The sequence below is a fragment of the Homalodisca vitripennis genome, chromosome 5 (genome assembly GCF_021130785.1).
Source record: "Homalodisca vitripennis isolate AUS2020 chromosome 5, UT_GWSS_2.1, whole genome shotgun sequence".
Classification (NCBI taxonomy): Eukaryota; Metazoa; Arthropoda; class Insecta; order Hemiptera; family Cicadellidae; genus Homalodisca; species Homalodisca vitripennis.
In genome coordinates this window covers 147291396-147306790 of record NC_060211.1, presented here as the reverse complement: position 1 = coordinate 147306790, position 15395 = coordinate 147291396, and the positions used below count along the sequence as shown (strand labels likewise).

General features: G+C 32.9%; 1 protein-coding gene across 1 annotated transcript in view; it reads right to left on the bottom strand.

Annotated features, from left to right (window-relative positions):
• Positions 1-9910: 9910 nt before the first annotated feature.
• Positions 9911-15395, bottom strand: part of LOC124362995 (E3 ubiquitin-protein ligase Siah2-like) — a 37423-nt gene continuing 31938 nt past the window's right edge. The window contains exon 4 of the mRNA XM_046818029.1: positions 9911-14049. Coding sequence (XP_046673985.1) covers positions 13416-14049 — 634 coding nt within the window. The 3' untranslated portion in view covers positions 9911-13415. The remainder of the gene's footprint in view (positions 14050-15395) is intronic.

Sequence of the window (15395 nt, the reverse complement as noted above, 5' to 3'; positions counted from 1 at the left end):
CTGAAAAAGGGTTGACTAAAGCATTCCGATCACAACCCCGTCCTATACATAGAGGTGTGCCACAGGGATCCGTGCTGGGTCCAGTGCTTTTTATTCTTTTTACTAATGACCTTCCAGAATACTTACATGAATATGCTAAAACTTTGATGTACGCTGATGATACAACCTTAATCCTTGACAACAATACACCCGAAAACTTTAGTGTAAATGCTTTTATTGCGGTCAACATGACATATCAATATTGTGATGGAAATGACTTAGTGGTTAACCCCTCTAAAACTACCCAACTAGGGTTTGGGAGAAGAACAGGACAAATTAATTACTCACCAGAAGTTAACTTGGTTGAACAAACCAAATTCCTCGGAATTACAATTGACTCAAGCTTATCCTGGACACCCCATATTGACCAGCTATGCAATAGACTAAACTCAAGCCTATATGCACTAAAACAGGTTAAAGAAATTGGTGATCTGACTACAGCATGTACTGCCTATTTTGCTCTATTTGAGGCACATGTAAGATACGGTCTAGCTGTATGGGGAGGGACATCAAATGCTAACATGACCAGAATTCTAATCCTTCAAAAAAAGGCAATAAGAATACTTGCAAACCTTCATTTCCGGGAAAGCTACAGAGAGGTCTTTGCAACATTAAAGATCTTGACCGTGACCGCTCTCTACACACAAGAAGTTATTTTATATGTTGACAGAGAAAACCTATCAAGGCTTGAAGACCTGCACTACTACAACACCCGCAACTCAACTATGTATCCACTGCCCATTCACCACTTAGCACAGTATGAAAAAACACCATACTACATAGGAAGAAAGCTGAGCAACTGTCTACCGATAGAAATAAGAACGAAGAAGGAGAAACAGCTAAAGACTGAACTCCATAAACTGCTCTCACACCAGGCCATCTACACACTTGAAGAATTTTACCAAATGACCAATCATGGACATTAATATTCTACTCTAAATGTTTTATGTCACCAATTAGGTTTATTAATTTTTGACACTATCTCTGTACTTGATGTATATGAATAAAGAACATTTTGACTTTGACTTAATGAATTTAAATTGCTTGAATGACATCTGGTTCGTAAGCTGCAGTTGAGTTTACTTTGATAATTCCTCTTTGTCTAGGTGGTAAAGACAATTAACTAAAATAAACAAAGCGTTATGTTGTAGTTTCTGTTCCTTAAGAAATTGTGTAACTGAAGATTTGAGCACAGACTTAGTCATGAGTGTCTTGTTTTGGTTTTGTAACAGTCAAGAAGTTTAACATTCTAAAATGCCTTAGAGCTTTTGCTTTACCACTTTAATATGGTATATTATGTAACAAAATAAAAATAAAATACTAAAAAAGCCATTACCATTGTTTGAAATGAAAAGGTAATAATGTATTATTACAAAATTGTTAAAAACTTTAGTCCAGTAATTTTAGCGATGGAGAATGATGAATGAATTTTTTTGGAATGAGAGATGATAAGCTGAAGATTTGTATATACCTACATTTTTGCGTTCTAAAAGTTGCTTGGTAAATAAAAATAGTTTTTCATGATTATATCTCGGTTTCTATTGCTTTAATGATGTTATTGTCTATTATAAAAATTGAAGAGCATAAAATACTGACATTTGAGAGTTGTTGAGCTTTTTATGCCGTATGTGGGGTCCTTGGGCTATCAGCACTATCAATAGTGGTGTTGTTCTGATGATCTCCAGTTGTAGAATATGTCACTGATCTTTCCTTGCGATGTTGGAGAATGTAAATGAAGTTCCAACTCAAGTTGTCTTGTAGATTCTTTCAATTTGTACTTGGTAGGTCAAAGAATTTAAATTCCTGGTAATTTCGTTTGAAGTGGGTATTGGTAATCTCTAATTGTTGGTTATAGGTGATAAATTGGTAGATAATTAATGGTGAAATTGAACGAATGTAACTCTTGAGTAGTGTACTGTGAAACAGTGAAATAAAATGTAATGAAGGAAATAAAGACTCAAAATATAAATACAATTGTAAAAGATTAAAAGATATAAGTATAGAGGAGGGATTGATATATAAATAATGTTGACTAGATAAGATAAAGTTATATGTATTTGAAAGACTTGGTAAACTTTTAAAACATATCTAGTTTCTTAAAGGAATAATTTAAGAATAAATATCATATGTTTAATTGTTGCTCTACAAATAAAGAATATAAGGGTATTATGGAAATTACACAATGATCAGCCGTTAATAATACAGATCTATATCATAAATGATAAATTAACATTATTGGCTAAGCATTAGCAAAACCTATCACTTGAGGAAATTGAAACATGTTATCTCAAACGGTTTTCATAGATTGTGTCTAAAACATTGTGGTACACCTGATGAGACAATAAGAATACCTCTTCACCTAGATTACACTATATTTGTAGTCTGGGTGTCTGTGGTTCGAAATGATGTAAAGAGTTCATTTGAGCTTCTTCGTCACCAACTCTTTTTGGATCTCTTCAGATGAACACGACTCCAGATTCCAGGAGCCAAGTCTGTGACAGCGACAGATTTCAGACATTGAACTTAGAGGAAGGTGAACTGGAGCTGAACTGAACATTCACATTGATTCAACCCTACCCACCATAGCTACGTTATGTGCAGTTTATCTGTGCACATCATCTCGAAAACAAACTGACCTATAAATTTAAAATTTTGCAAGAAGCTTTATTTCTATAGATTCAACACCGAGTTTGATGCATGTCACTACATGGGATTTGACTGAGAATTAAAAATGTTTACATTATGGAGAATTACAATGGCTGCTATAAAATAACAGAATAAATAAATTTTTAAACAAACTTAGTACACATGAGATTGTAATAGATCAACACATGTAGCCTAACTATTCTAGTGCATACATCATATTTTGGCGACTAAGAGTGTAAACATTTATTATTTAAACTCTGTTATGAAACCCAACTCAATTAACCAAAATGTTAAATTGTTGGGATGGAACTTCATTTCTACAAAAGCATGAATTCTATGATAGTGTTTAACCAACCATAGAATTTGGCTGAACATGATTGAAGGCTATAATTCAATAGGATGACACTATTCACTTTTGTTTTACTGGCTGGGGGACATAAAAATTTCTTTTCTGAGTGGTTACCAGTCTGTCTGTGAAGGGTTTGTCTAGCAGAGATGAATACTTCAAACAACTTACAAGGTTAATCCTGTACAAAATGGTAATGTTCTAAAGTTTTACCAAAATATGTGATGTTTAATTACTACATTTTTAAGGGTAAAAGTTTAGATTGTTCACCTCTGATTATTTGACAGCTGGAAAGACACACATAAAAGCTACTTACAGAATTTTCCAGGATTAACTGGAGGGATCAGTTGAATATCAATTTTATATATTTTTTTATCAGTTCACCTAAATATTAGCCTTTATTTTGTAGACCTTTTCATTGAGGTAACCTCAAGCAAAAGAGTCTGAAGAGACAGATCTGGTGAACAAGGCCACCATACTGTTCTCCACCTACCAATCAACTGTTGAGGAAAAAGTGTTTAAATATTCTCTTACTTGTACACCATATTGTAGTGGTGCTCCATCCTGTTTAACCAAATACACTAAAAATTGTCTCCTAATATGTTATGTAGTACTGGGTAGAAACAGAAACAATAATTGGAACGAGATATTTCATTTAACATTGAAAATATTGTTACTGCCATAATATAATTTCAGATCAAATATTGGTATGATGCTGGATTTAAATTGCCTTCTAAAAAGAAAGGAACTGGGTACCGTACCTATCACACCAAGCTAGCCATTTATCTTTTGGAATATTGTGTTTAAGTCTCAAGCATCCAGTGATGACTGTCATACAGTAATGACAATTGTGCCTGTTTACTTCCATTTAGTGTAAATGGACAATCGTCTAAAAATAAAATATTGTTAACAATTTATTCTGTACTAAACATTTTTCATAATTGTTTCCCACGTTCTATACGACGATCAAAATCATCTTCAATGAGCTTGTGCACCAAATGAACTTTATAAGGGGTGAAATGATTCAGAATCTTTTTCACAGACGCAACTGAGATGTCATGAGTTTGTGCTCCTGAGTGTAGAGACTCATGTAGGGTCCCAGTAAATATCTGCAATACATCTAAGATTTTTCTTCACTTTTGCAGTACCTGACCTTTAATGGAAACATTTCTTGCTTTCATAAGGCTTTGGATGGTTCTGCTTACAGTAGTTCTAGAAATTGGCTGCCTCTCGGGAAAGTATTCATTAAATAAATGGTATACCTCCTTGTGTGATTGACTGTTGTTTACTCAATCAAACATCATGAAAAGTGTTATTCCTTCACGTTCTTCAAGCGATATAGTTGAAAAATTACAAGCAATATGACAAACTCTTTAGAATAATGCACTGAAAGAAAAGTTGGACAACAGTACAACAGGAAAACGGAAATAATATCAGTATACTGGTGAATTAAAATCCAAAGGGTGACCCTAAAGATAAGAACATGATTGTGACTGTAAGGTTTTTCCTCTTTAGCAATACATTATAACCAAATTGTTATCCCTTGTTGATAACTAATTTCATAATATACTATTATATGGCAGGCATCATGGAGTATTCAGTTTATAGCATCTTTGATTTATTAGTAACCTTAGATTATGGCTGCTAATAAATGTCTGTCCACAACCAAGTAGAATCTTTGAATATCTGCCATCTCTGTACTTGAAAAACCTTTTTAAGTGCTGATTGCGATATTTATCTCTTCTAGATAAACCCAATATGTACATCTTAACCTATGCCTATGTTCAATATTTTAGTCGAACTCCTTGTGGACCATTCTTCATTGGACGTAAAGAGCCACTAACTACTCTAAAAATTATTTTTTACGTTCAGTATGCATTTAACCCTTCCCACGCGGCAAACGGATATATCTGTTAGGCCTAATTTTGACCGAAACGCGGTAAACGGATATATCCTTCAAAGTCTATTTTGTGTTATTTAATAAATTGTAGTTGCCGTGGAATCCGCTAGAGTTCAAGGGAGTGTTGAATACTTGTTCCGAAAATGAGATGTTACAGTTTGAACCTCATTGGCGCGTCGCAGTGGTGGTAGGGCGTGGCTTTGTCCCTCGTGGTGTAATTTTGCCTCAGTCTGCGGTGAACCATTACGCGGTAAACGGATATATCCCGGTACAGCATATTTTAGTGTTTAACGCTATTTTGCCATATTTCCTTATTTACTGTTCGTGTTCCTATTGTATTTAGCATTATATTATCTTTTTATTTTGTTGTTGTTACTTTATTTGTTGAAAATATTTTTAGAAATTCAAGTAAAAAGGTTGTTTTTTCAATTTTATGTAAATTTTGAAAATTTGTAAAAAAATATAGGAGTCTGATTATTTTGTGATATTGTATTATTTTTTTATTCCTAATAGCCACCACTAACTAAAAAAAATTAGAGTTTGTAAAATCTAGAAAAAAATGTTTAAGTTAATTACGCGTTATGAGTCAAAATTGAAAAATAAATTCCGCGTGGGAAGGATTAAAAAGCTTAACTTCCCAAACTTGAGCCAAGAGAAGAATATTAAATAGTCTACAAGAACACTTACTTTGTAAATTTTTGAAACCATAAACCACCATTTTTTAAAGGTTGAGCCTTTTGAGGTCAGATTTATTGAATTATGTTTTCTTAACAGAGCCTTTTAATTTGATTTACTACTAAAAATATGCTCTTGTTTAAAATTGTCTTCTACTTCCTTATGGGTCATCTCCCTGATATGACGGAAAACTGATAGTTAAAACTCATAGTCAGTAATGATGTATCAAGTGTTATTGCTTATCTTTAATAGTTCAAAAAATATTCAAAAAATATCTTTAATATCAAAAATAGCCGGTGTGGGACTGAACATCCTGTATAATATTTTACGATTACTATATTTTAAATTAATAAACTTCAGTTTTTAATATTACGAATCTTGTAATTCCTGATAAGAATTTGGCATTGTTGGTAGACAATACAAAGATCTAGAAAACTGTAAAACATTTTATATTCCACCCAAATTATAATAGAATTTAACACGTTTCAGTTTATATATACTTTTTGCATTATTGTAGTAACTGCAAATTTTCGTTGGTTGCGAATGTCGAGTTTAACTCCATTTCACCTTCCTCTAAGTACAGTGTCTGATATCTGACATTGCCACAGACTTGACTTCTGAAATCCACATTCTTCTGAAGAGATCCAAAAAAAGTCTATGGCAAAAATTTTTAAAACGAACTCTGCGTTGTTTTGACTTTGACATCAGAGACAGCTAGACTGCAAAGGAGGTCTGTCTTGATTACTCAGCAGCTATCTTAAGTAATCCAGATAAAGAGTTGGATGATTGGGTCTCTTCATACAGATATCATGAGTCAAATCTGTGACAGTGTCGGATTTTAGGCATTGCACTAAAATGAAGGTGAAATGTTACTAAACACAACATTCACATTGAATCAACCCTTCCCACCATAGCTAGGTTATGTTTAGAATACTTGGTTGCTTTGTCGTGTTTTAGAATTGTGTCTAAACATTGTAGTGTACTCGATTGTGCACCTGACCAGACAATAAGATCAGTACACCATGTTGTGTAACAAGTTCAAAAGAATATCATTTACTTTGAACATGGATTATGTAGGCATCTAATGTTGGAATTGTATTATTTAACTGACCTAAAGATGAATTAATTACCTGTATTTATGATCATTGTTTCATAGAAAGTACAATAAACTTATTTATACATATTAGTAGTATAAGATATTAGCTAATTAGTGGCTATGTTAATCAATGGCATTATAGCTACATATCTTATAGTAACCATCATCACTCAACTTAGGCATTTGTTTTTGTTATGGTGCAATAATATATTAAACCAAGTTATACCCAAAGCTATGATACAACATAATAATTAAAGATTAGTGGATATTATTATTTTCTAATTAATCACTTGTTTAAAATAAAGCAGTTTAACGATCAAAAAATAAATTAACACTTCTGATTTGAACTTTAATAACAAATATCTATCAATTATAATAAAATTTCTCTCACACAGTTCTTATGTTTTCTAGTAAATTTCTGCTCTCCTCAACACAATAGAGCAGTACTTCAATATAAGTTGGCTATAGTGTATATTGATTATTCTTTATCAGACTATAATTAGAATTGTATTAATTGAATTAATTAAAAAACCTAATTTCTTGAACATACCTACGGATAAACAAATTACCACAAAGCTATGACAATCTTGTGCGATTTAAAGCAGATTTAATAAAAGGCCAAATTACAACATTTCGAACTAATTTATATCAAATACTGGGGCATCTATAAATACTCAAAAGTGAGCCGCAGTACAGAAACCAATATTATTCTGCCATTACTTACTCGGTGCTCCTTTAAGGGGCAGAGGTGCGGGCAGACGCTCTCACCAAGGAATTATATAGGATGCAACTCGCCCGGGACAGTATCCGAGCCTGCCGTCCTGGTGGTTGCCGGAGTCATCCCTGTCAAGCTCTTGGCAGGGGAGAGGAAGGCGATTTATCAGAGACAAGGTGAGATCAAGGACGCAGAAAGATCCGAAGAGCGTGCCCGAACCTTCCAGCAGTGGCAACACAGCTGGAAGCACGAAACCCAAGGATGATGCACCGCGCGACTCATCGAGCAGGTTCAACCATGGGTCGAAAGGCGGCATGGTGAGGTGGACTACTACCTCACGCAATTCCTGACAGGTCACGGCTATTTCAAGTCGTGGGCTAGATTGGCAAGACCGCTCCACCGGATTGCATCTACTGCCTGGGCGTTCCCGACGATGCGGAACACACCTTTTTCCGCTGTCCGTGTTGGGAAAGGCCTCGCCTGGAGGCTACAAGAAAGCTCTGTGTTTTTTCGGTGGACACGATCTGCGAAAAGATTATGGAGGATGAGGGGAACTTTGATTGTTTGTCACAGTTCGTCCGGGGCATCCTCCTGGAAAAGAAACCCGATCTGGACTGCGAAGTGGCCTAGATCCCTTGACCGAGCGGCTGGATAAGGAGTGAGCCTCACGGGCTTAAGCCAAATTTAGGCCTAGCCTGATGTGATAAACAATCCTAGGTTAGAATCCTAAAGAGTAGAGGAATTTTTTTAGTGGTTAAACCCGTTTTAAGGGGAGTCCCACACTACAGGCTGGCCACCTGTGTGCGTAATTGCATTTTTCCTGCCTCTCCCTCAAAAAAAAAAGAAACAAAACTCGGTGATGCTTAGCACAATAAAGATACATGTCATAAAATAGTACTAAGTGCAGGTTTCAGATAGACACAAGGTCTAAATTCAGACTGCCTTACACATTGAGCAAGTTTTAACAGAGAAACAAACAACAAACACCATGACTAAAACAGCAAACAGCTGACTGCTTCCAACCTCTGCCCGCTCTGCGGCCTGGTCGTGAAACAGCTGAGATCATGGCAGCGAAGAACTACCAATCATTTAATTTGCTAATTGTCTCTTGAGAGCCTAATTTCCAAAGGTAATTGCAGTCAAACACAAAAAAACTATGCCTTACAATTATGTAAACCCTACAAACGGTACAAAGTTACAGTTTTATTTTGTTGCTTGGAAGGTTGTACATATAGCAATGTTTGTAATTAGGATAACTGTACATGAAAAGGATAATTTTGTAATTAATTTTCTACAATACAGATTTCTTGAAATTTGGCGTGACTTTCAAAAATTTGTTTTATATCTGTTTTTAATAACTTTCATTTTCCAAGAATAAAATTAAGGGCCTTATTAAAATTGTGTCTGTGGAATAATTCTTTATAGAAAGGATCTATAGATTTGAAACTTGGTGTATAGGTTTCTCTTGATGATAGTTGGCTCAAGTACGAACTATCAATTTTGGGATTAAAAGGTAAAATGGCAGTCCATTATCTGTGTAATAACTCTTTTGCTACTTTCACTCAGATCCTTTGATACTTTGTTGTATCCTTTTGCTACGTTCTGTCAGGTCCTTTGATACTTTGTTGTAGCCAAAGGCATAGCCAGCTGGGGAGGGGGAAAGATCCAAGGGGTCTGGACCCCCAAAATAAAAAATGTTGTTCAATTATGTTTTATCAAACGAATATTATTATTTAAATGATTCTGTATTTCTGATATGTACTGCTAAAAGATTATTCACAACATTGAAACGGGTCAAAAACATTTTAAGGAACAAAATGGGGAATAAGCGGTTGACTGTATGTGCCTTACTTTCTGTCCACTACGAAATATGTCATTTTGACCCCCCAAAATTTTTCCTAGCTACTTTCTTGGTTGTATCAGTTTATTTTATACCTCTATTCTGTTTTATTTTGTTTCTAAAATTTTTAAGGCTTTTGAAGTTGGATTATTTTTATTTGAAAATTTGTACTATTAAACTTAAGAATCGGTTATATAGTTTCTGATATTTATTACAGTATTCTGAAATGTTCATTTTATATACATTTCTCACCTTTTTATTCTTCACACCACCATAATGTAACTCTATAGCTGAGTTTTCTTCAATTTTTAATTATTTATTTTAACACTGATTGCAAAATGTTATCTTCTGTAGTAAATATGGTAACTTGTAAGATGCACTGCTATATTTTAGTTTGAATTTTGTAGTAAATGTTACTAAAACTGAAATTTTAGCTGTTTTTGATTTTTTTTTTATAAACACAGAAAGAATATGATTTAGTTTAGCATTAACATAATTAAGCCTGGCTGATCATTTGAATTCATCTTCCAACTTTGAAGCCAATATGTTGTTTTACTTTAAATATTATTATCCTGATTAAACACATTGTAAGGTCTATCTATCAAAGTATGGGGCTGCAAGATCCACAGGTAGGAAAAAAACATCAAATAATGTTCAGTCAAACAATTTTAATGTCATTTTAAAATCACTTTTCAAAGTACAAAAATACAAAAGTTAGAACTAGCCTAAGTATTATACTCTAGTCACACAAACATTTACCAAAATCTTACCACAATTACTTAAAAAATACTTATATTTAAAATATGTAATTAAAAATATTACAAAAGGAATAATGACTTTTTTTTAAACTGTCAAATTATTTGGGCTCAACTAAAGGCTAAATAAAACTACGTAATTTAAAATAAAAAATACCCAATATTCTGGTTAATCCATTACATTTAGTAACATAAAATAATTAAAAGATATCTTTCAACAAAAGTAAAGCATAAATTTAAATAAATAAACTGAAAAGTAATTGAAATAAAGTACATAATAAAATATTAAAATAAATTTAAAACATAAATTTACAGACAATGTATAAAATAAAGTAGAAACAGCTTCAAAATACTTGGACGATGAAAATTAGTCTAGTCCTCTGCATAAGTACAGTTTTACTGTTCGTAATTTTATTAATTATTGGTTTAACCCCCCAGGTATTAACTGGTAATAAACACCTAGTAAAAACCCCCTAATTTTTAAAATTAAAGGTTATCTGCCTATTGAACATGCATTGTATGTTGTATTCTTGCATGTCATAATGCAAATATAAATTTATCAACATGATTAAAGAATGTATCTCTTTAAAAATCTATAGTTGGCTGCAATTTTGTCTTGAAATAAAATTCTATTTTTGAACAGTGCTTAAATATTTGTGAACACAACACAATATGATAACGATGAAATCTGCTGGACATATAAACATTTTTTCAATTCGATGTACATGTTCATATGTTTAATTGTAACTTTAGTATGCTTCAACATATTTATATTAATTTTATAGATATTACATATATTTATACAGATTTTTTAAATACTAATTTTTTAGTTAAAACAAACAATATGCAACATGATTCAGTATGTATTAATTAAAATTGACATAGGTTTTATAAAAAAATACCATTGCACGATGCTTGAAATGGTTCACAAATAAGAAGTGAAATGTCTACTAGAAAGAGAAAATGATCCGGATAAATCTTGGACTCAGTGAAAAATTAGAGACAAAAAATCAAAGTATGAACCAAACAATTCTCTTTTGTTATGGAAATTCTCAGCTGTTGATAATTTTTATTGACAAATGAATTAACTAAGGTAAAAATATTAATTAAGAGTGGTATTGTACTATTCATATTTAGTTATTATTAAGTATTCCAGAACCATCCAGAACAAAATGGGTTTTGTCATACAAACGTAATAACTGTAAGTCTGATAAAAGGAAGCCAATAGAATATGGGGACATTTATAAACAAATGTTTTTCTAAAAAAAGTAAAAAGGCCTATATGAACACTATATAAAATCGGACAAATGGATACAGAGAATCAACAGAAAAAATGTTGTCCTACAAATGTATAGAAATAATGCATATGAGAAGGTTTGTAAACTGTTGTATCATGAAAAAAATTTAAATGGAGCCAGTTAATGTATAAAAATTGGACAAATAAATAGTGAATGCAGCAGCAGTAATGTTATAGCTTCAAAGGACTTAAATGCTTATGAAAGGCTTAATTCTAAGGAATTAAAAGAAAAACTAATATGTTTGGTTATATCTATATTTACAAAATCACAATATAGAAATGAATATTTCTCTAAAAAACTTCTTTTTAGATATGGATGAATAAAATGTTGTACCTATCAGAAAATACTATGTAAAAATAATATAGTGTTCCTCTAAAAATTGAGGTCTAGCTTAGAAAAGGAGTTTTACTAAAAATAAAAATGTCTTGACCAGGAGAATAAGTTAAAAAATTCTGTAAGACTTCTCAAAAAGACTTTAACACACTTAATAAACTCTTCTCTTATATAAGGTCATTTACCATAAAAACTAAAAATTTCTATAGTTATACCAATTTTTAAAAAAGGTAATACAAGGGATGACTCCTGCTACAGGCCAGTGTCGATTCTGTCTTCTTTTTCAAAAATCTTTGAGAGTATTTTCTACAACCAACTTCTAAAATATTTAGAGTTCAACACATTAGCAGATGAAGAACAACATGGGTGTTTGCTGGGCAAATCCAATATTACAGCTGGGATTGAGTTTATTGAAAACAATCAATTCAGGCGATGCAGGAAAGAAAGTGGTAGGGATTTTTCTTGACCTATCATATACTTTTGATAGTGTGTCTCACAAATTGTCATTAGATAAACTGAAAGAATTGGGTATAAATAAAAAAGAAGGTTTGTTTACCTCTTATCTCAATAGCAGAAAAAAATATGTGGAAACACAATTTACAGAAAATAACTTAAGCTGTAATTATATAAGAAAAACTGTATCAAGTCAACAAACAATAAGGTATGGGGTCCCACAAGGCTCAATATTGGGCCCCTTACTTTTCATTTGTAATCTGAGGGGAATTACAAAACATGTCACTCCAAGCAAAATTTATTTTTATGCAGATGACACTAACATGATAGTGACGGGAAAATCTGCAGATGACATTGAGCCAAGTCTTATATCGACTTGGCAGTTATCATAGAATTCTTAAATAGTCATAATTTATTATTGAATTCAAGTAAATCAAACTTTATAAAAAAAAATAATAAAACAATAAAAGAAAGCAATTAGAGTTATATTGAATCTACAGAGACATGATTCAACAAAATATTTATTCTCTAAGCTTAAAATCCCTACCATATATAGCGTATATGTGACAGAAGTAATAACATTCGTAAAAATAAATTCTGCTTAATCTCCAACAGCTCGGCATGACTATAATACACATAGCCAAATCATAATTGACAAACACAATTTGATATTTAATGAAACGGAAAACTGATTATATGGGGAACAAACTGTATCTTACAAACAAAGCACTTTACTCTATCAATGAATTGGTAGATGAGGCCAGAAAATAATCGAGTCAATCGAATGCAATCAAAGTAGTAGTATTAACGCTATTCATATACATGTAAAGTATTGTATATTTATGGAATAAAGATGATTCTCTCTCTCTCTCAATCTCTCTCTTGCTCGCTTTATCTCTCTTTAAAAAAGGATTCTCTTTGGTGGATTCCTATCCTATCCTGTATATATCACCACAAAATATTTCCAGTTAAAATATATACCCTATAGAACATTCTGATTCAAATTGATATGTAATGGGATACATAAAAGCAATAATGACATAACAATATAGATAAACGTAAAAACATGACAAGCAAAATATTTATATGTTGATGAATCCAATGTTATTACAGAATACATATTTTTTAATTACGTTATTTAGAAATACAGTTTTAAACAATTATATTGAAATATTTCAGGAGTTGTTCTTGTTTCCATGATACTAATAAAGTTAATGCCCTTTTTTAAGAATTAATTTAGCACATATCTGCTTGGCTTATAAATGATAAGAGATATACTGGATAAAAGTAATTCTAATCTGATTATGCAACAATACAAATTATATTCTATTTTCACCTGTTTTAAATGCAATATGTGAAGTCAGGTTACTTTCATCATCAACAAACTGAGGCAGCATGAATTTTGGTATTGAAATATAATTAGTATCCTCAGTTGTAACATTCGGATCTAGGGACAGTTTAATTTTGACTTTAAATTTCATATCCTTTGAAGTGGAAACCGCTTTGACATAAAACTTGTTCTTAGGCTTCTTAATTGGAACCGAAACAAAAGAATGGATCAACTGTTTCTTTTCTGCATTGTTCACTATTTCATGCCAGAAAAACTGGCTATGTATGTACCAAGCATACACAACTGAAATGTTCTCATCCACATTGAAATCATTCAAAGTGACAACATCAGACTCTTTCTCGAAGAGCATCTCATTGTGTTCATCAATTACATGTTGTAGTATGTCTTGGCTGCAGCCGTTCCACTCACAGTCGACAAACTTGCACTGAGTAAGTCTGAAGCCACAGTAAACTTGATGGTCGTCGTCATTCCTATTGATGTAGCGTCCGCAGTTCTTGTGATGACACCGAGGGGGCAAAGCCTCCACAATCTGTGTGATGATACCTGATGGCTTATCATTTGAGAAAGTGTCCCTGCATGTTGGGCATGTTTCCAGTTCTCCTCTGTTAATACAAGTTAGATTAAATTTGATTAATATATATTTTGTACAATAAAATGAATGTTGTTATTTAGCAAATGGATGATTTGAAATAATATGAAATCCAAGAGTAAAGTTATACCTATATTTCAAAGTGAACAAGAGGTAATCATGAATGCTGACTAACAAGAACTCCGTAACACTCTTAACGTATATAACTACAATACCAGACATGCTACCTTCTTTGTACCTTTTCTTCAACACAGACTGAAAATAACCAATGTACATTGGTTGGAAGCTTCTCAATTACCAACAGAAGACTAATAGTACAAGATCTGAAGAGAGAGCTGGGCAGATGGCTGACAGACTGGCCCTTCTACAGCCCAGCAGTCCTTTAATAACAACTGACACCATGACACTTGTCTTTATACTGTTTGCCTACTTGACATGATTAACATGTTAAATGTGATCCCGCCCTTAAATAAATACATTAGACTATCATGTATCATTGGGCGCACAATTGCTTTTACTGTTTGTATATTTAACATGATTACTACGTTAAATGTGATCCCACCCTTAAATAAATATATTAGACTATCATGTAACCCATTGTGCACAAGATTGCTTAATTTGTAAGGTAAATAAATTTTAGGTACTCCTTGGGGTAAATGGAGAAACATTGAAGAAACAAATTGAAATGTTTTTTTTTTTTGTCACCCAGCAGGGATCACTTCTAGCTGGTTTATACCTTCCAGTTGAACCTACCACTGGGTACAGCAAAAACCGATGTGTCACTTAAATCTGAGCAACCTTATGGATTTCCAGGTGCGGCTCATCACTAACCGCGAATGTCGAACAAGGGTAATTCGATAGGTCTAGTCTACTGCGGAAGATGACTATTGGAGTTGGAGGGATTCGTTCCTTAAGTATCAGAGGTTCTTGCTAGCCTCAACAAGGGTGTGTCACCCCTGCCTGCTTTGACTGGAGGGGTTGGTTTAGAGCTGGCCTCTCCTTCTTCATGACTTTGAGATTAGTACCTGAATTCATCCTCATGGATCTTGATAGGAGGTAGCACCTACTCCCTAACCTGACCCATCCTGAATATCCTGTCACTCCAAAATCAGCGCTAAGGTTCTTATAGGACTAAGTGCGATTTATAAGCTTCTTGTCCCAAAAGAATTCCTGCATAACATTAACTGTTCCTGATTCTAAAAATAAATGATAAAACCTCAACCATTCTATAAAAAACATAGTAAATCATAATCAGAGATTAATACAGACATGAAAATAAGTTAAGTTTATTAATTTACAAGAACATTTCAAGCATAAAAATACTGACCGAAAAAATGTCTGTTGAGACAGAAAATAGGA